The 22121-nt window shown below is 35.6% G+C and overlaps 1 protein-coding gene across 1 annotated transcript; it reads right to left on the reverse strand.

Moving 5' to 3' along the window:
- Nucleotides 1–1068: 1068 nt before the first annotated feature.
- LOC131316304 (protein STRUBBELIG-RECEPTOR FAMILY 8) lies at nt 1069–9826 on the reverse strand. The gene is made up of 16 exons (XM_058345630.1): nt 9507–9826; nt 8388–8520; nt 7925–7996; nt 7775–7840; nt 7608–7679; nt 7420–7491; nt 6852–6923; nt 6689–6754; nt 6542–6607; nt 6144–6454; nt 5013–5263; nt 2995–3266; nt 2746–2881; nt 2142–2281; nt 1897–2053; nt 1069–1478 (listed from the first exon to the last, which is right to left on the reverse strand). The coding sequence occupies exons 1-16, from the start codon at nt 9619–9621 to the stop codon at nt 1326–1328; spliced, it is 2154 nt and encodes a 717-aa protein (XP_058201613.1). The 5' UTR covers nt 9622–9826; the 3' UTR covers nt 1069–1325.
- Between the last annotated feature and the right edge of the window lie 12295 nt (nt 9827–22121).

Below are 22121 nucleotides of genomic sequence, written 5' to 3' on the forward strand. Positions count from 1 at the left end.
TCTCTCATTTTCCTTTTTTCTTTCTCTCCATTTCCTCAAGTTTCAAATAAAGCCGAAGAGTGCAATCTTGTAAAAAAAAAACTTTTTTACTTTGTGTGTTTTGTTTGTCTTTTTATTAGATTCACGTCATGTTTGTTGGATTAATTCTTTATCTCAACGAGAGTAGTTTAAAAAGTAAAAAATTATGATCAAAAGAAAAAAAATCACTAAAAACGAAAAAATAGCAAACATTATCTTTTTTGTCTAAAGTGTCGTCTTATATGAATTTATTCAACATCCGTCCACATTTTTACATTTTTCTGATTTCTCTCTACAAAAAATTGCCAAAAGTAAAAGTCAATGAAAGTCAAATAAATTTGTTTTTCGGCACAGATAATTTAATCATCTCACCGAAAGTCAAAATTTAAGACTCCAAATGAAATCTATTTTAAACTCAGAGCAGGCACAAGTCACAACACGGCCCAGATCAAATTGAGGACACATTTGTTTTTTTTTTTTTGATCCGCAATTGAGGACACATTTGATACCCATCTTCACAGCATAACCTTACTAAATTCTCACTTGGCTTTTCTTCTTTAGTGATGGATTTGGTGCCGAAGTCTTCAACTCTTGCAAATAACATGATAGATTTCATGGGGAAAGCTCAGACACTATTGTTTGGGGTCTCAAAATCCCTGGTCTCTCTCTCCACTCATTACTTTTAAAAACCTCCCTCAATACCCAAACCGAACAGGAGTTTGTTTAGTAAAGGTTTTGAGAAAGGTTTATCGAACAATAAATGGAGAGAGATGGACAAAGACGTGGAAGCAATAAGTGACGTGAAACTTATTGACAACTGTGCCGAGAGAGAGGTTCTGGAAACCTCAAGTGAACAAAGCCAATTGACACGTTACATAGACTCGCATTTGTCTTTGTTCATTTGGGGTTTACAGAACCACCCCTGCTCTCACAACACCGTTTGCAATACATATTTTTTTCCCACTTATTGCTCTCATCTCTTTATCCATCTCTCTCCACTCATTAATCAAAAACTTACCTCAAAAGTCAAAACCTTGATGTCTACCGAAATTACCCTATAAATTCCTTTGGGCATGTATCAAAATATTGAATTACGGTAATAAGTACAATAAAGCATCCCCCTCAGTAATATTATAGACATCCACCCAGCATTATGAACTACCGTAGCATGCTACAACTCAAACTGCACGAGCCATCTTGTTCCGGTCCGAAATAGATCAGCGTTTCCACATTTTTTTCTTCTGATCCCTAATCTTTGCAGAATAGGACACAAAATTGCGAAGGAAACTTCAGCATCTCTGGATATTCTAATATGAAATGTCAGCTGTCTCGTGATCTGGAGTTTTAAACATGAAACCCGACTCTTCACTGGAATGCCTTTTCACCACACTTGCCCTTTGCATTAACCGCACCAGTGCTTGCACAACTTCAGACATGGGAGGCCGAAACTCGGGCTCAGGCTGCATATAAGATGAAAATTGTAAAGCTGACACGACTTTAATTGGTTGAGTATCGAAGGGGAAATGCAGTATGGTACAGAAGGTCCTAAGTTCATAATGCTGCAAACGATGTGAAGCTAACAAAAAAACTTGCTGCATCCTCACTCTTTTCTCTTTTGAAGTTAATGCAAACATAAAAGGAAGTACATGTCCGTAAGATGAGTATGGTGCATCCACCCAGTGGAATGAAATCGTTACCAACTTTTCTTGTTCCACCAAAAAGAAACATTTCACCCAACCTCGTTTTTGTTTTCAGTTCCCATTGATTTTCAGGGAAACGGGTGAATCATTGTGTATATCCATTTTGTTTCGTGCTATTCTTCCCAAGGATAACATTCAGTTTGCACGAATAATGATTAACATCTACAAAAAATATTACCTGAACACAGAGGGCAAGGATGTCGGCAAAACGTGACAAAGACTTTGCAGGATACATTCCATTTAGAGCAGGATCGACCATCTTTGCTAAGGCATCTATATCATGAAGTTGAGGAGTTGCCCATCTCACAAGCGATTGTTCTGCTCTCACCCTTGAACTGAACAACATAAGAAAGCAAGATCACAAAACAGCTTAAGTATTCCGTGAATGTAATCAGAACTTTAGTCATCTGGGATAGGTTTTACCTATCCAGTGGCTTCCGACCAGTCAACAACTCCAACATCACCACCCCAAAACTATACACATCACTTTTAACCGTGTATATTCCAGACAAGGCAAATTCAGGAGCACTATAACCAAACGAAATCATTTCGGTTGAGGAAACCTGTTGAGCATTATAGGAACATAGTGTCAAATAAAAGTAACAAGAGGCGTAAAAAACTGTTAGCCTGATGTTGAACCCCATCATCCACAAAGTGGAAGGTGCATGGTTATGACTTTCCCAGCAAAGAGAATATGATCTTCCTCTCCTCAAGCTTGCTTGGCAAACTCCTAAATCCACATGATTGGTTAAGAGCTATGACTCTGATTGGTGACTAGAGACTACAACTTCACCAAGGGATCAAGCTATAATCTTTGCAATATCTGGTGTTTTCACGACACTAGAGATCTATAATATCTTGCTTTGGCATGGTTATTATTCAAGTGAAAAAAGACATCTTTATCCCATACCCAGACAATTTTTTTCTAGGATCTTCACAAGTGCTTGTCTGTTCAAAGATTTCTTGGCCACAAAGGAAATTGTTTCTGCATTAGCAAGGTTAGGAATTGCCAGCACACCGATTTTACCTGTCGCTCTGTATTTGGCGTTAAAGCTGCTAAACCACAGTCTGATAAGTGAGGATTAAGCTCTTCGTCGAGTAAAATGTTTGCCGACTTGAAGTTTCTATGTACAACAGAAGGAAGGCAAACTTCATGCAAGTACCTAGACAAAGAGACCCAATCAGAAAGAAAAAACATTCCAGATAGAGAGAGACACTTCAAAATCCATAAATACATCTATACTTTCATAGATTTCATGGATTGATATGTACGTACTCTAAAGCTCTAGCAGTGCCAAGTGCTACTCTAACACGTGCATTCCATGTTAGCTGTTTACTCCTTTCGTCAGCAAAATGTAACATATCATGCAAGTTCCCATTTCCAACATAATCATGAACGAGAAGACGTTGGCCATGCTCTCCACAAAAACCAACCAGTGCAATAATGTTGGGGTGCCTCAGACGTGACATATTTGAAACAGCTTCGAGAAAATTATCTTCTTCTTGTAGTGAGAGTGCTGCATAGTCAATCTTCTTAATGGCCGCTATCTAGAACAACAATGAATAATATTAATCAGTACATAAAATGATTTTTCATTATCTCAATTGAACTAAAAACCAAGCACCGTGAAACACAAGAAAAGCAAAGAACTCTAATCATTCAGCTGATGCAGTACATTTGCTTGGTGAATAGTGGCATTGTGAAGAGCAAGACATCTAAATCGAAATGGATAAGGTCTTTATTTATTTCTTGCCAGAAACGGTGAATTACTAGATGAATAGGGAGAATAACAGAGCGATTCATGACATCACTTAAACGTCGTTCAAAAGATGGTTGCATCAGCATTGAGGTGTCAGATTACAGCATTACAAACAATACGAGTGTATGAGGGAAAAAGTAGATCTGCTAATCAAGTCATCATAAAACAAGCAACTAAATCCATTGGCAGACATATCCAAGGATTCAGACCAAGTCCTTAGAAAATATGCATCAAGCAACAAGAACAAAAGCAAACCTCACTTGAAAAGTTGAAGAAACTGGAGGCACAACAAATGTATTTGAGCCCAAGTTTCAAACTTCGAAGTATTGAATAGACAGTGTTAGATTGATGACCACCAAGTCATTTGAAAGCTTAAACAAGGGTGTTTGCATCATTTGAGATACAAGGTAGCTGGCTCTACTTTCATGCCAGAAATCTTGGAAGAAACAGAAGGGCAAGCCCGACTCGAGCTTTCGGACGATGAGCCAGGCCCGGTCCGAGCCAGCGAGGTCGCCGCGGGAGGCGCTGAGGTCGGCGACGCGGGTTGTGAGGGAAAGGGCGAGGGAGTGGAGAGTCTGGAGTTGAGTGTAGGAGAGAGAGTGGGATGGCTGTGGGGTGGTGAGGAGAGAGAGAGTGGACGAGGAGGTGGAGAGGTGGGGGTCGTGGCGGGACATTTTTAGAGGGTTTTCAGAGTTGAGATTTGTGTTGTTTGGAGCGGTTGGGAATGGGAGAAGCTTCAGGCTTTTCAAAGATTTAAGAAAAAAAATTGCTGTTTTTTTTTTTTAATCATGAAAAAAAATGCTGGTTAAAAAAACATTCTTTACTCCTAAACAGGCAATTCAATTGGTATGTGTTGGTGGGATCTGGGGTGCTGTAACCCTGTGTAGTGCGCATGTAGGGCAACACATAACCGTTGATCTCATCAATCAACAGTCCAAATCAAAAATCAATTATGATCGGTAATAAATTATTCTTACCGGTCATAATTAAAAATCATATCTCAACCATTCATTGTCAAGATTGATGGCTCGTGTGCGCCCTACAAGGTGCCTTGCAGGGCCTTGCACTACAGAATTTCCCAATCCATATTGGTGATAACTTCATGGCTAAGGGAAAAAAGTGTCTAACACAAGAAAAATAGACAGTACAGAGGTAATGACTGAACTTCTGAAATGCAATTATAAAGTTCCTAGAGGCTAGAAGAAAGGATGACGCAACAAAAATTGTTTGGTTCCAAAATTGTCACTTGAAAACCACAATGGATCCTTAACTTTGATTCCTCACTATTGCTCAAGACCAAACTCAGAACCTAATAGTAACCTATGTGTTGCCATATTGTCGCTGCAAGGACAATGGCAAAATTCATTGCCCACTAAGCTAGCTAAGATATGGAAGTGGTTCACCATTTTATAAATGCTAGTGAGCCCATATTAGTTGAAGCAACCACAAACCATACTTTTCCAAAAAACAGAAAACAATATAGCAAGGAAGAAACAAAAACTTTCCGGGCGCATATTAAAGCACAGCAATTCACCTTTCCATTAGGAAATTCTCCTCTATAAACACGACCAAGGGAACCTTCACCAATAAGATTTTCTTGACTGAAGCTGTTTGTTGCTGTTTGGAGAGAAGCAACTGTATATGATGTAGCAGTTATAGGAGACTTCACTCTCTTTAAAGATCCATTTTTCCCTTGCATCGGATCAGCAATCAATTTTTCCGAAGGTCTCAAGTCTGCCACAGTAGCTGTGGATTTCATTCTCAGCTCTCGCATCTCTGTATTCACTACAAAGTAGGGTAGAATGTATGAAAGAAAGGTCAGAATGTTAACGGAATAGCGTTCAGCTTCATCCTACATATGAACACATTTCATAGACAACATGAAAGAGAATATGCTATGCAACATAGCACAAATTGAGTTAAAAAAACTTGGGATCGAATTCATTGCACCAATATAAAGGGATCGTGGCCTCGTGGGAGGCTGAAAAATCTCAAAAGAAGAAGAAATAATGCAATCCACATTACTTGACACAAATGCTAAATCAATATGTTAGTTTGAACACCTTTCACATCTCATTAAATCTTAGGACATCCAATATCTCTGAACCTAAATCAGATACACCATTTTTGTGGATGCACCAAACAAACAGCTTCTTCAATCATGACTTCTTTTTTGGTCAAGTCATAACAGATCTGAACAATAACAAAAGATCATAATCACCTCATATTCAACCCAATTTCAAGTCATTCCATCTCTATTGATATTGCCTGGTTTTAGCCAATAGGGGTGGTCCATGCCGGAGCCCACCTTTTTGGCCTGCTTAGGCTCGGTCTGAACCTTGGGTGGAATGGGTGAGCCAACCTTGAATTTGAGATGAGCCTGAACTAAACCTTGTGAAGCACTTGTAAACCCCGACCATTTTATAACTAATAACCAAGTCTTTGTTGGTTTGTCCATAACAGTATTACGTGGGATTGGCTATACAGATCCATGTCCTCCAATTTGTTTATTGGTATTTGGAATCATATTAACAATTAACGGCATTTTTCCACCAAAATTCTAGATCAGATACAGAAGCGAGGAGTTTATGAAATGTAAAACTGATGTTGGAGATATAAAGCTTTTTCTTCTCTTCTTTCTTCTTTTTCATGGAAAATGACATACCTTTCTCTGTACTAACAGGGAGGCTTCCTGCAGAAGTTTTTGCAGCTGCAGGTTCCTTCTTTTTTCCCTTTCGGAGGCAAAACACAAAAACAAGCATAGCAAAGAGAACCACCCCCAAAGAACCTAGACTTATGCCTATAATAGGCCCAACAGTCAATCCATTGTTTTGGTTTCCATCATCTGGAGTGGATGGCGGTGTATTAGCACCTGGAGGAGAATGGCTGCCATTGTTATGTGATTTACCAGGAGGTGGCGGAGCATATGGCGGTGGAGGAGGAGCAGGACCATTATCAAATGAATTTCCACTATATCTGTTCATTTGAAAAAAGTCAAGATCAGAGGTATTGCAGAAGTTCTAATATCTAAGACATGACACGAAAAAGGCAGGCTTCACTTACATAAAATTAGGGATAGAACTAAGAACATTTGGTATCCACCCAGTGAATTGGTTGTTTGCAACATTTCTGTGGACAATTTAAGGAGCAAGATTCAAAGGTTGGTTACAGAAAGTCAAATCAAACCCCCAAAGTTGGCAATAAACTTACAAATCTGTCAAAGGCAAACCAGCCAGAACATTAAGAGAACCTGATAATTGGTTATTCTGCACATGGCTGTTAAAAATACAGAAACCATCACAAATAAGATAACACAGGGAGAGGGCATGGAAAGAGAAAAGAGAAAAAAAGAGCAACACTGTATTACACTCACAGAGTCGAAAGGTTGAGCAATGAGCTAAACGAACCGGGAAGGTTTCCGTCAAAGTTGTTGAAGGAGAGATCCCTATATTGCAAGCATTTCAATGCAGAATATAGACCAATAAGAATACGCTAAGAAGATATTCATTGGTAGAACATAGACGAAATTGCAGCTGTTCTTTACAAGGTACCCACAAATGAGAAGGAGTTGTAAGATAAACTTGACAAAGCCATATTCAATCAAACACACACCAAAAAAATAAAACCTTGACTAAATAGTAAGTACTATGAACATTTATCTTACTAAGTTTAATTTGAGTTATTCTTGCATGGTAACTGCACCAAGTCGATATGTACACTTCCAGGGGTTCTCTTAGGTTAATTCGACCATTGAACTTGTTAACTATGAGATATTAAATCACAAGTACACTTTCAGGGGTTCTCTCGGATTAATTCGACCATCAAACATGTTGACTGTGAAATACTTAAGAACCGTAACTTTCATGTAGTTCTACCAATAATGGTGCTAAATTATCCAATCATATAGAATTGCCATGGTCATTTATAGGGGGATATCTTACAAGGTTGCAAGCCTGCTAAGATTAGCAAATATATCTCCAATTGCCTGGGTGAGAGCATTCCGGCTAACGTTCCTGAAATTGAGAAATTTTGAGGGTTAGGCATTAAGAAAGACTCCCGGAATGTAACTAAACCGGGTGACCTAATATGAAAATTAAAACCGGAACTATACCATAGATGAGCCACTTACAAATAATTCAGAGAAACCATGGTAGTAATAGAATAAGGTAGGTTCCCACCTAAGTTGTTGTTTGCAAGATTTCTGCATTGTGTAAAAGATGACCATTAGTGTATTAAGCATGTAAAGATTTTTTAATAGTTAAACACTGCGTAAACCAATAAACAATCTGTCATTACAAGGTCGTAAGGTTTGGCGGCAACTGATAGGGAATTGAGTCGTGAATATTGTTGTTGCTCATATCTCTGCAACAGATAAATACAGAAATGACTAGAGATTCCAATTGGCTAAAAAGCAAATCCAATAGAGCAAACCAAGAGTTCCCTCACAATGTTCTTAAAGATGTCAGGTCCGAAAGCAAGTATCCCATTGTTCCACTCAGGCCCAACCCAGAAATCTGACTGTTACAGCAGCACCATATTTTATTAACCAAAATCAATGCCACAAGTAAAACCAAAATACTACTATTTACAACAGCATCTCAGGAACAAATATACAAACACACAGATGCATATTTTTAAGCCTCAAAGGGCCCGTGCGATAGGCCAGACCAGACATGAAATTTAGATGAAAATACTCTGGGAGTGTTTTTTCGGAGTTTGAAAGAAAAAATTACTGAGGTATTACACATTATTGGACAACCAAACCTACAAAAGATAAGATACACCACTATTGTTAATCCCCTCACTATGGGTCTAGTGTGATTACTCATCCTATGTAAACATTCCCTCGCTATTAAGTACTACTATTAATTTGTTCAATCAAACACTTTCTTAGATCATATGTACTCACATTGAAACAACAGCAGAACCTTGGCAAGTAACCCCTTTCCATGACTGTCCACAAGGATCTCCACCACTCGCTTGCCAATTAGTTAGCTGTGAAGGATTGTTCAGTGAACCGTACATAACCTGAAGACCTTGAACTGCAACCCAAACAACCCCACATTCAGAAACTCTATTTCTTTACAGAGGCAAACTACATTCAAAAACTCAATCCAGCATATCAAACAAAATTGTGTATGCATTCTCAATCCTTATATGTCTACATACAAAGTGTTTGTTGCAACCGAATTTCTGGTAAAAACTTGATTATATGAAAAGCATAAACCAAAAAGCATCAAAATGGGGCTACTCAAAAATCATCTTTTTAACTGTTTTCTCCCATAAGCCAAATGCAAAAGGTGTCGCAAACACATATATGCATATGGATAGAATTAGTCGAGGTGCGCAGCCCGAACATCTGTGTTGCCAAAACATAGGCATATGGATAGGTTTAGTCGAGAGGAGCGCATAAGCTGGCCCAAACATCCGAGTTATAAAAAGAACATAGGCAAACAGATAGGATTAGACAAGATACGAGTAAGCTGATCCAAACATTTGAGTTATCCAAAAAACCATAGGCAAATAGATAGGATTAGTCAAGGTGCGCGTAAGTTGGCCCGGATATATGAGTTATCAGAAAAACATAGGCATATAGATAGGATTAGTTGAAGTATGTGTAAGCTAGTCCGAACATATGAGTTATCAGAAAAAACATAGGCATATAAATAGGATTACATAGGCATATAAATAGGATTAGTCGAGATGTGCGTAAGCTAGCCCAGACAAATGCGCGTTATAGACAAACATACACATATAGATAGGATTAGTTGAGGTGCGTGTAAATTGACCGGAAAGCCAAGTTATAAAAAACAGAAACATTCGCACAAAATCAAGATCCACACAAACGGTCAATAATACTTCAAATTTAACTTGCATTGACTCTCGTTACCTTCAAAATTCCAAAATAAGTAACAAAATACTCTCTCATCAAAACTCACAAATCACAACACATTACCAAATCACTCGATCAACAAATCAAAACGACAACACCCGACAAAAATGAAGAGGAGAAAGTACGAGAAAGTACCGTCAGACGGGTCAGTGGTCCCTTCAACGCATGGAAACAAGATCGTCGCGGCGATTAACGCAACGAACGCGACGGAAAACCGAGAGATCAGCGCAGAGTTGCTACTCTTCTCCATATCATTTGCTTCTTCTTTTTCAAAAAATTTCTCTACGGTTTCAGAGTAGGAGTGTGAGTGCTGACCTAGAAAAGGACAGAGATTGAAATAATCGAAGTGAAAAGGAGAGTTGGTGTAATGAGGTTAGTAGCGCCATTGTTGAAGTCGTAGAAGTAGTTGATGTTGACGTTAATAGAGGGACGAGAGAGATTCCAAGCTTGGAGTAAAGACGAGAGAGAGAGAGGAGGGGTAAATTATTCGATAGTCCAGGAGTACTGTCACTTGATACTCCAGACCACTTTATATATAATTTTATATTTTTGTGAGGTTCATATATTTAATAGTATGAGTTCCGTTCTAAAACATTTTCTTAAAAAAATAAATATTTATTTCATATTGCATACTTTTAAATTTTAATAAGCTTATTATTTTTGACTTAATTTTTTTTTTAAATAAGTATTTATTTGACGTCCTGAAACACACCCGATCCATATATTTAATACTCCGTAATAAACTATAAAAAAATGTATAATTGTAAAATAGTTCGAAACATTACGTGATGGCTTAAGAGGGAAAAAAATAGTGCCCACAGGTTGCTACTTTCTTCTGTTTGTGTCGGCGAGTTTTGTGTCGGCGAGCAAAGGAAAATAGTAAAGCTCGAAAGGCTACTCCAGTTAGTTGATGGATTTGTTCCTCGTATGATTGATCACGTTCAATTTTTAAGGTTCGGTCGAAAGAAAGTAATTTCTTGTGAATTCACTAGTAACGATATAAATGGTCTGCCTTCGATTGGCTTGGAGAAAAAATTTGTTTAGGTGCGCATGATCTAGCTCGGATACCCTGACCCAAAAAAAAAAAATAGTGTAGGTGGGGTCACCTAATGTACATTAGAAAAGCAGGGTTGTAGGCAAGCAACGAATGAGACCCCCACTTTTTCAGGTCTCTTTCTCCCTCTGGAAGGAAAACAAGAAGAAGGGTGCTTCTAAATGCACACCAAAAGGTAGAAGCCAAATTTAATTAATGATTAAATTGATAATTTTAGATATCTTTGTATAGTACTAGAATGATCTTTCTGATATTTCATATATTCTCTCTCTTTAATCAGAGTGTCAGATTTAACACTCTACTTTTTTTTTTTTTCCATCTATTAATTTATCAGTTATAGTTACAACAACAGATTCTAAAATTTTGCTGGATTTTAGTAATAGTGTTGGTGTTGGACTCTGTTGTCAAATTTGACAAGTGCTTCCTCACGCAAAATGATAAGAAAGAACTAGCGTTTCATTTAACCATTTGATTAGATACCAAAGAATGTTATTTATAGTCGGTGAGACTGTCAACTTAAATCTAAAGTCTTCGGATGGAGTTGTCCTTAACCTTTTGATTGGATACCAAAGAATGTTATTTTGATTAGTTTTTAATCCCTTTCTTTAAGGTAATAGCTTAATATTTTTTAATTCTAAAAAAAATCTAAGTAGTCATTGTCTCTCCATCACCACCTTCGCGACTCGCCCCAAAGCCACTGCCCCACTCGTTACGACCATTCCAATCCTTCGCCCACCCCTTTTTGTCCACCCCACTTACCCTTTATCATATTCACCGCCATAAAATCTTGGGAGTTACCATCTTTACCCGTCATCTCTAGACTCCTCTTTAAATCATAATCATTATAAAAATAATGAGAGATTTAATATAGATCTCTTTTCAACAAACCATCGCAGAAACAATTGTCATTGTTCTATCTCATCCTCCCAAATTTATTCGGGGGGAGGGGGGGTAGAGTTAGGGTTTTCGATGTTAAGACATGTGGCCAATTGGGGTCTTAGTGAAATCAGAGGAAATGTACTTCCACAATATCAAAAAGGGGAGTGATTTTTGCACCCCCAAAATTGTTAGCCGCACTGTCAAGAATATTTTTGCATTTCCCTTGGCAATGCGGCATTTTCTCACTCCTCTTGGCAATGTGGTTAATAATTTGGAGAATGCGAAAATCACTCTCTTACCAAAAACTTTAATTCAGATTAGTGGATTGAGAAAATTGGGTGTGTGTACCGAAACTTCTTTGACGTGAATTTAGCAACTCCCAAACGGCAGGGGTCATTATCCAGGGGGAGTGTTCGAAACTACCCTCGGGAAACGGGACTAATTGCAATGGCGGTCGAGGGCCACCGACTGAAAAGCCTGGGACTGGGTCAAGAGGGCCTTTTCGGCAAAGCAGATACATACAAATGATTTGGGAAACTTTACGAAAAATGATTCTCAAGTGTCCTTTTATGTGAATTGGAAGGGCCACCCTCTCCGGCTTTTTTACTCCTAATCTAACTTTACGTGATCTTTTTATTCTTTGCATCATTGTTTGCAAGAACCTTGTGTTGACGTGAGATTAGAGATGTTCCATCTTTTTCCCCTCCCTGAAGACCAAGTTTTTTTGTTTTTTTTTATAGAATAATACTAAAGGCCGAGCTCTTTTTCAGTTGACAATTTCATGCTAAAACACATATTTTGCATGTACCCTCGTTTATCGATTTTTAATTTCTTCTTATTATTATTTTAAGGTGTCTATTAAAGATGTAGAATGGAATCAATGTCGTCATATTAAGTGGATGAGAGTTTTATGTTATTAAAATGCATCGTAAGCTTATAACCAAGAATGCAGTATACAGGAAGTGCTCGAGCAACCTGTTAGAGCATGTACATCAAACTAGCAAAAACAACTTTTGTAGCTATTTTACTGAAGTAAGATACAAAACAAGGATGCAGCAGCCTCTGTATACAGTGAGGCATTATCCCTTTGTGCACTGTAGCTCACTTCAATTACCGAGCAACTGTTCACAAGGAATTTATTAAAATATTGTTTATTTTTCTCTCTCCTCCCTTTCGGTCTCTCATTTTCTCTCGTTCTTAAATTGTTCCTTCTCTCTCTCATTACCATAAATATTTTTTAGATGGTTTATATATTAAAAATATTATGTTTAAAAAATTAAATGCTCCAATTTTTAATCATGTTGAACCATTGTGAATATTTTATTTTTTTATCATTTTATTCTGAAGGGTCGTAACTAAGTTTTGTCTCTTGGGTTTTCATTGGGAATCCTGTTGAGCAGATACTTGATTATGAAAATTCTATAGACAAAATTAAATTATGACTCTTTAGAATAATATGATTAAAATAATAAAATCTTCGTAATGGTTCAAAATTGATTGAAAATTGAAGCACTTAATTTTTTAAGTTGTTTATATATTAAAAAATATAGTGAAAAAATTAATGTTCCAATTTTAAATCCATTTGAACTAATGTGAAGATTTTATTTTTTTAATCATCTTATCCTAAAGTATCATAATTAATTTTTGTCTCTAGGGCTCTCATTGAGGACCCTGTAGAGCAGATACTTGATTATAAAAGTCCTAGAGATAAATTAAATTATGAACCTTTAGAATAATATAATTACAATAACAAAATTTTTGCACCGGTTCAAACATATTAAAAACTGGAGTACGTACTTAATTTTTAATTATATTTTTTAATATATAAACAATTTAAAAATATATACTGTTGGGTAATTTTGCTTGGTACACACGCAGGAAGGAACTCCCATGCCTCTCCATTGATTTACACGCCTCTCCCCCACTGAATTTAATATTTTATAGGATAGAGAAGATGATAGAGAGTGTTAGTGCAAGCCCAAACAAAAAGTTAAACATGTAAAATTGATATAAAGGTCCAAATTGAGTAGGTATTTTAGCTAACCTTGGTGTACATGCTCTTAGAGCAAATTTATCAATTGTTAGGTAAAAATGTTAGTAAATAGTGTATTTTTTTTATTTTACCTACTCACATCTCTCTCAACACTACATCAATACTATCTATTTAACATATTCTCTATTAAAATATTATTACTTTTATTTTCTTTTTCCTTTCTAGGGAGAGAGAAGGGGGGAAGAGAGAGAGAACAATTAATAAAATAATATACACATGGTGAATAGTGCTTAGATATATTTATCTAAGCACTGTTTATAGATGAGTTTTATCTAAGCCTTTACCTAATCTGATGTAATGCTCATTTGGAGGTTTTGCTCAGGTAAAATAGCTTTTTACCTGAACTGATAAAGTCGCTAGCCTCTTTTCCTGCAGACCTTTACTGGACACAAAAGTACAAATGCAACTCGGGCAATTTACATCAACTTATATAAATAATGAACTGTTAGGGTTTGAACATAATTCTTGAAGGGGGTTCCTAGGTTTAATTCTTGGAGCACGAACGAGATCTATGGATCATTGTGCAACAAATACAACTCCAAGAAGTTCCTACAACTTAGATTCAACTATTTTAGTCATTTTTGGTGGATTTCTAAAAGTATACTGGAAGGATCAATTCAAAACTTCAACGATCAAATACTTGGTGTGGTGTATTAGATTTTTTTGAAGGTTCCAACCTAAAATCAATTGGCAATAGGTGGAGTAGCCTCTAAAATATATTAACCAAGCTTGGGTGGCTTAGATGAGCGATGTGGGACAAGTCTAACACTCCCCCTTACGTGCAACCCGGATGCACATGGAGGTGACAGACCAGGAGCTGACTAACTGACTCGGGCGACATAGATGACAGAGACTTTCCCACGAGAGGTAAGGCCACCCAAGACCTAGCTCTGATACCATGTTAAATTTCTTGGAGGGTTCAACCTAAAACCAATTGACAATAGGTGGAGTAGCCTCTAGAATATATTAACCAAGCTTGGGATGACTTAGATGAGCGATGTGAGACAAGTCTAACACTCCCCCTCACGTGCAGCCTGGATGCACATGGAGGTGACAGACCAGGAGCTGACAGAGATGACAGAGACTTTCCCACGAGAGGTGAGGCCACCCAAGACTCTGATACCATATTAGATTTCTTAGAGGATTTCAATCTAAAACCAATTGGGGTTTTAGGTTTGAACCCTCTAAGAAATCTAATATGGTGAAAGAGGAGTCGGCAAATCGGTCTCAAGTCAATTGGTGAGAAGTTGCTATTGAGTACGAGAGGTCTTCTTCTTCTTCTTCTTCTTCTTCTTCTTCTTCTGTTTTTTTTTAATTTGATCGGCATAAGAAAGGTTATTTTGTAATCACGTACAGTAATATTTATTATCAGTGTTTGAATATTCATTCCCATAGATTTTATCTATTTACGATTGTTTACATCGTTGTACAATGTTCCTTGTTTGGTTGTTTTTCATTCGATTGGTGGATTGATTATTGAAAGAGACCAAAACAAAATAAATTTTTATACCTAGGCAATCTAGGATTTTTTCACACACAACTGGCAATCTGGGATAAATATGCTCCTCTCCATACCTAATTCCTTCATACTTCTATATTTTGGACATATCCTAAGTTTATAATTAAGATCTAAAACGTTCATCTCATATAACACGCATAGAATAACCAGGCTGCAAAAATTCCAGTTTGATGAGATATTGGTAGACAAGTTTTTTTCTTTGTCCAACGATAGGATATATATTAAGGCCTGTTTCAGAACTTAAAATAAGTATTTATTTTTTAAAAATACAATTTCAAGCTCAAAAATAATATGTTTACGCAAATAATTTTTTTAGCAATATGAATCTTGTTTGATAAATTTTATTGAAATCTTTTATACGGTGTAAAAAAAATCAAAAAATTATTTTTCATTTATATTTTTTTTTGAATTTAAAAATGTAAAATAAATTTTTTTTTTAAAAAATATGTTCTGAAACGGGGCCTAGTAGAGTTAGATTACTATAGCATGTCAACATTGTTCCATCAATTATGAATATGAAAACCTCACACAGTGACACCTGAGTGCCCCCACTCGGCACTCATTGTGCAACAACTCATGGTCTGTTGGTAGACATGTTAAACATGCAAGTTACATTTCGTAACGTAAAATGAATGACAAATTAATTTGGAATTCATTTAATTTTACAGAACAAAAATGCAACCGGTTCACGTGTCAACCCCAAGGGGTTTGGCCAAGTCGTTATGAGAAAGTAATAAGTGCTCCACCATAAGATCACAGGTTCAGTTTCCACGGAGACCAAACATTTTAAGCCTTGGGGCCATTGGGAATTATGTCCGGTCGTTACATTCAGAACTCCGAAATTAGTCGAAATACGCGCAAACTAACCTGAACATTTAATTATAAAAATAAAAGAAATAAAAAAACTTATTTACGCGCCTATCGATATCTAATTAAATTGATCTTTTTGCAAATATTTAATTTTTTCCTGTTTCCCGAGAATCGAGATAAACATTTCATATCATGATCGTGTAGCCCATGATGATAGCCCAGATAATACTCCGCATACGATAGAGTATAGGTCTATTCAGACCTGGTCAGGAACTTGCATGAGAGTGAGGGGTTACCTCGACAAACTTTTTTCTCGTACTTGACAACGACAAGAGTATGGAATACTCGAACAATACAAATGAAATACTCCAACACCAAGGTTGTGTTTTTGTAAATTTATGATATGTTTGGATGAATTTTTCAGAATTTTTTTTTATGAGAGTAATGATTGAAAGTAGAGTTGATGAGTGGAAAGAGATAGGGAGAGAAATGAAAATAATGATTATAGATGAGAGTGAGTGGAGACTAATGATTGAAAGTAAGAGTAATAAGTATTTTTTGAGTTGAATTTTTTTTTTTGCAAAAAGGAAAGCAAACAAGACATAAATCTAAAACTTATTTTGGTAAATTTTTTTTTATTTTTCATAAGTTTTTGTTTCAATTTTGGTTGTAATTTTTGGAGTTAATCGTTCGTCTTGACAAGACGAATCAGAAATGTATAAAAATACGAACTGATATTAAAAAAATTTAAATAAAATGACATTTCAGACAAATAAGATACGGAGTAGCTGTTTGATAATTTTTTCATCCTTAATGAATTTTTTTTTGCTTAAGGTAAAAAATTGTACTTTTTAGACTCCTCTTGTCGAGACGGATGAATAATCCAAAACGAATAGCACAAATCTGATAAAAATTCAGAAAAGACAACAAAACACATAAAATGAAAAAATAATTAAGTTTAGAAGAACGCGGCCTAAAAATAGACACATCAGTAGCATCTATCTATCTATGTGGGTAGTGATAATGCCAAAATTGTTTCAAGAAATAAATTATTTACATTGCCGGTGTAAACATTTGTTTCCTCTAAATCAATTGTATTGCGCCAACATCGCCATGTTTTATTAATTGGGACTACTATTTTGATATGTGTCGCAATGCAATTGATTTGGAGGAAACAAATGTTTACACCAGCAGTGTAAAGAATTTATTCTCAACTGTTTTGTTAGTGCCAAAACTCCAATGCATAAAAGTCTTGTACGTACATTGCACGTGGTACAAACATTTTGTACATTAGAGTTTTAGCACCAACAAAAACAAAATTGACATTATTATTTTCCATTATATAAAAGAAGAGAATCAGTTTGTTGTCTCTCAATTTTGAAACCTTGTCACATAAGTGATTGTCATCGCGTGTGCCCCAAATGCTAATAATTGTTAATGTGGGTAGAGTCGGTAGACACAAGTTTTTTCACAAGATTAACACAAGTTTCATGTTTCGAAAGCTTCCATCCATGATTACCAACTGGGGTTAGCTCAGTTAGCCAGGACTCTTGCATCTTATTAGAAGGTCACGAGTTTGAGTCTCTCCACCTACATGTGGGTGTTCTTCCCTTAGAGGGCTTTTCTTTTTTTCTTTGTTTCTACCCTATAATGGGCTTATTTCTTGAATTGGTTGAGTTGTTGGGCTTGGTTGTCTCGTAGACTCTCATAATTGATGTAGTATCCCGAGTTTGTACTCTGTACTTTCATATTTGATATAAAATAATCTATTCTATCGATTGAAAAAAAATAAAATAAAGAGCTTCTATCCATGATTAATTTACTTGCTGTTTCAGTCAGGGTGCCTAGGAGCATCGTCAATGCACAATAGCTAAAACAAAAAAAGTACGCCAACATGCAACATCTATTTCTATCTATAAATGGATCGTATCTTTTGGTATGGACTTAAAATTGAGGTCGGCTCACGACTTTAATTTCAAAATTACAAACAAATAAATTTCAAATGCGTGTTGAGAGTTGGGGATAGATAAGTCAATTAACATTCCGTTAACCAAACATCACCGTCTATAACTGCGCATTTCATGCCATTTTTGCTGTTATTCAATCACATTTAGTGGTGTTTTTTTCCCTCATGGTGTGCCCCACTTCCTGGAATAGCAGAAGGAAATATTTTCCTTTAATTTTTCTCTTGCAAATGTGACTCCAATGTTAAATGTAAGTCCGACTAGATTAAAAAAAAAAAACTATTGCCAAGCAAATTGCTATCTATCGCCAAACACAGTGCATTTGGATAAAGCGATTAAATTATTTCCACCGGCGGTGAAAAATTCCACTTTTCTACCACCATCTTTTTTGGTCTTGCCGTGTGTTTATTGTTGATTTAAACCATTCATCTTGTAGACCCCACATAATATTGTATCCATACAAAAAATAAACTTGATCGGACATTAATAGAAGTATCAAAAATTGAATTTTGTTTTGTAAAGTAGATAGTTTATTGTTATTATTATTGACAGAAATCAGATAATCTATTTTATAAACCAAAATTTGAATTTTTATATATCTATCGACTTCCGATCAAGCTGATTGACTTCCGATCAAGCTGATTTTTTGCATGACAATACTATATTGCGGGTCTTAAAATATGAACTGTTCAGATCACAATAATAGACATTCGATGAGACCCATAATAGGCGGTTGTGGAAAAATGGGATTTTACACCGGTGGTGGATAGAATTTATTCTCATAAATAAAAAGAAATACTCGAATCCTTTTACTAAATCCGATAATACCAAAATCTCTACTACTCACCATGTCCCGTTTAGAGAAATAAATACTTATTTTTTAAATAAGTACTTTTTTGTTAAATTAAACGACCTGTCTCGTAAAACGAAAAATATATGCTTAAAAAATAAGAATCTTAGCGGAACGGAATTTTTTAGTATTGCCCCAAACAGTTGAAAATCCATTAGTCATGTACATACTCAAAACATTTTATTAAGCATATGTTGTTGCATAGTACTTTCTTTAATTTTTTTTTTCAGTTGACTAATAATTTTAAATTCATTTAGAAGGAATATCGTTGCAAAAAAGTCCATGCATGAATAGGATATGAATCTAAATTTGTGGCATAAGATTGGTGACAAGCTTTGTCGGGGGCTAAAGCCTGGAAAATAAATGTTTTTAAAGGAAATGGGGTCCATTAATTTCGTGGTTGCAGTTCTTATGTCCCATCATTATAATTTATCATCAGTTTAAATTATTGGGCACCTACCCATGCTTTTCCACTGTTTTTATAATTGAGAATAAATTCTTTATACAGTTTGTATAAATATTTATTTTTTAAAAATTAATTAAATTGCGCCACGTCATTATGTTTTATTGATTGAGACAACTGTTTTGTAACTTAGCGCGACGTAATTGATTTGCAAGAAATAAATGTTTACACAAGCGGTGTAAAGAATTTATTCTTTTTATAATTTACTATTCCACCTCCTTCTTCTTTTTCCAGCAGTGCTACTTTTACGACACAAATTTTACCACACATTTATACCGTACGGGTGTGGGGTCCACAAAATACAGAAAAAATATTCATAAATTTTAAAATAATCTTTTATGAGGCCCCATAAAAAATTAGCTTCAACGAATATCGATAAATGCGCCCCTACGACTTCAGAAAAAATACTTAGGCTTCGTTCGAAAAACCTTCTTAAAAAATAAGCGGCTTATTTCATATTTTTGCATCTTATAAAAGATCTCATCGAGGTATTTCAAACAAGATCCATAATGCATATTTTTAGATTTCAATAAACCCATAATTTTTGAGCTTGAAATTGCCTTCTTAAAAAATAAGGGCTTAAAACCCGTTCCGGAACGGGATCTTATTGATATTCGTTGAAGCTGATTTTTTACAGGCCCCCCATAAAAAAGTTATTTTAAAATTTATGAATATTTTCTTTGTATTTTGTGGAATCCGGAGGGGACCCCACATGCGTGTGGTATAAATGTGCGGTAAAAGTGTGCTGTAAGGGTAGACTTTTTAAATTTTTTTTTTCTTCAAATCATAACTTTTGAATCGTGTCAAATTGTCAATAAATATACGCTTTATGAAGTTTTAACAAACTACTTATTCTCCTATACATAATTTTAGTTGGGAAATGATTTTGTCACTCCCTTTTTTGTTAACGCCACTACCCTGCCAAAAATACACTTATAGGGGAGTGGCATTAACAAAAAGGGGAGTGGCAAAATCAGCAGTCTTTTAGTTAAATTATTAGAATTTAATTATTTAAGAAGAAACTATCAGTATATGTTAAAAAGTAAAAAAAATTAAAAATTGCCTTTTATTTTACAAAATAAAAGTTGTCACTCGACTTCAAAAAAGAGAGACAAAAAGGGAGATCGGTCAACTTTTTTTCCTCAAAATGAATCTCTTTTATGGATCATCCAAAATATAATGGTGTACTAAAATTACGGGACAGGCAGAGTATTTTTTGAATAATATTTATTTTAGACCCAATTGAAACATAACTTCATAAGAAAACAATAAAACTTTCGTAAATTGTTTTTTTTTTCAATGTCATTTCTGAGTTATTTAAAATTTCTAAAGTATAAACGATGAGTGAAAAGTAAAATGTCTTTTTAATTGTGTGTGCCGAATGCAGCCATAAAAGTTATTTTTCTTTAATCCATAACAAAATCATGATAACTTTTCTGCCAATGATTTTGTAAGTCAATGGAAGTACTGTTTTTCGAAAAAAAAAAGCTACTGCCACCGACGGTAGCTATACCGGTTCTGCACCGACAGTCATGTGGGACCCACTCTGGGTCTGGATCGAAATTTGAATGAAAAATAGAAAGATTAGATCGAACATCTACATGTATCAGATTAAGCTGATTTTCCACAACCTACTCGGGTTTTTTTTTTTAAATTATTGAACGACTCGAATTTTCCGTACGAGACCCAGAGTGAGTCCCACGTGACCGTCAATGCAGAATCGGTAAGGCCACTGTCGGTGGCTGTGGACTCCTGTGTTTTTTTCGTGGATGAAAATTGAAGTACTGTTCAGTACTGGCACAGATTCAACATTCACATGATATGAAGGGAGAAAACTTTGTTTCTTGTTTTAATTTTGCATGTGCAAAACGTACGTAAAACCAAATTCGAGACGATTAATTTCCTCTTTACTTTTTCCATCCCTACATATTCATGTTGTAACTGTTCCATTTAATTTGACCCATAGACTTGCACACCTCAATGTTCGAGTCGAATCAAGATGGCGATATTATTAAACATAATAACATGAAGGCAAAAGCTAATGTGAGCCCGTAGGGCGTTCAATTGTGAGGTTCAAGCGCTTTTGTGAGTGTCACATGAGCAGTAGCACTAGTTCAATAACATGTTTGTTTATATAACAAAACTAAACTGAGTCCTAAGTCTCAATCAGTTAATTCGATTACATGAATCCAGTCAAATTAATGAGGACGAAATCCTTAATATCGTTGTTAGATAAAAAAAAGATGCTTCGACTTTAAGAGGAATTAAACGACATAGGTTACTTCATGGAGATGGAGACGGTGGCGGAGCCACATGCAGTGGGACCAATGGGGGCACGTTCCCCCTTTGCAATTTTAGCCATAATTATAAAGGTCATGACAATTTGTATTTAGAAATTACACACATTTTTCCTCCTATAACACTTGCATCCTTAGTATTTTTGTCAAGTTTCTAAACAAAATCACCTTTTATGTGGGTTTTTTTCACCATAAAGACATGTTATCTATGTGTATATATATTGTAACAAATTTTATATTTTAAGTTAATTTCTTTCATATTATGATTGTTTACTATAAGTAAAAGATAAAATTCTAAGACCATGTTTAGTGGAGCATGCCCCCACCGAACTAAATTTCTGGCTATACCACTGCATGGACTTGGAGGGACTCAAATGATACGGAGTAATTTAATTTCTTTTGAACTTAATTAATTTTCTCATGATCTCAATATATATAGAAATGATTTTCATAAAAGAGGAAAGCAAAGAATATATCCCAGTTTGTCATTTTCTTGTATTCTAAGTAAGAAATCTAGCTATATATATATACACACACGTATCAGGATCCAAGAACATGATTCTCCATTATTCTGATGAACACATGCATGTGGCCTGGCTATATAGCTGTTAAGATGCTTGCTGGTGGTGGATTACAAGAACAAAATGGCAGATATATATATAGGGCCACCGGCCACCCAATCATATATATCACACGAACCATGGATAATTTCCCAACTGCTCCAATACAGATAACATTCACAAAAATTTAGTTCCTCATCTACTATTTGTTATATTTAATTGATAAAAAAAATCTAGTATTTATTGCTATATATTTTTAGCAACTCTAGTAGTGAGTGTTTACGAAGTTGCCTCCTAACCC

Source organism: Rhododendron vialii, chromosome 2a (assembly GCF_030253575.1).
Source record: "Rhododendron vialii isolate Sample 1 chromosome 2a, ASM3025357v1".
Lineage (NCBI taxonomy): Eukaryota > Viridiplantae > Streptophyta > Magnoliopsida > Ericales > Ericaceae > Rhododendron > Rhododendron vialii.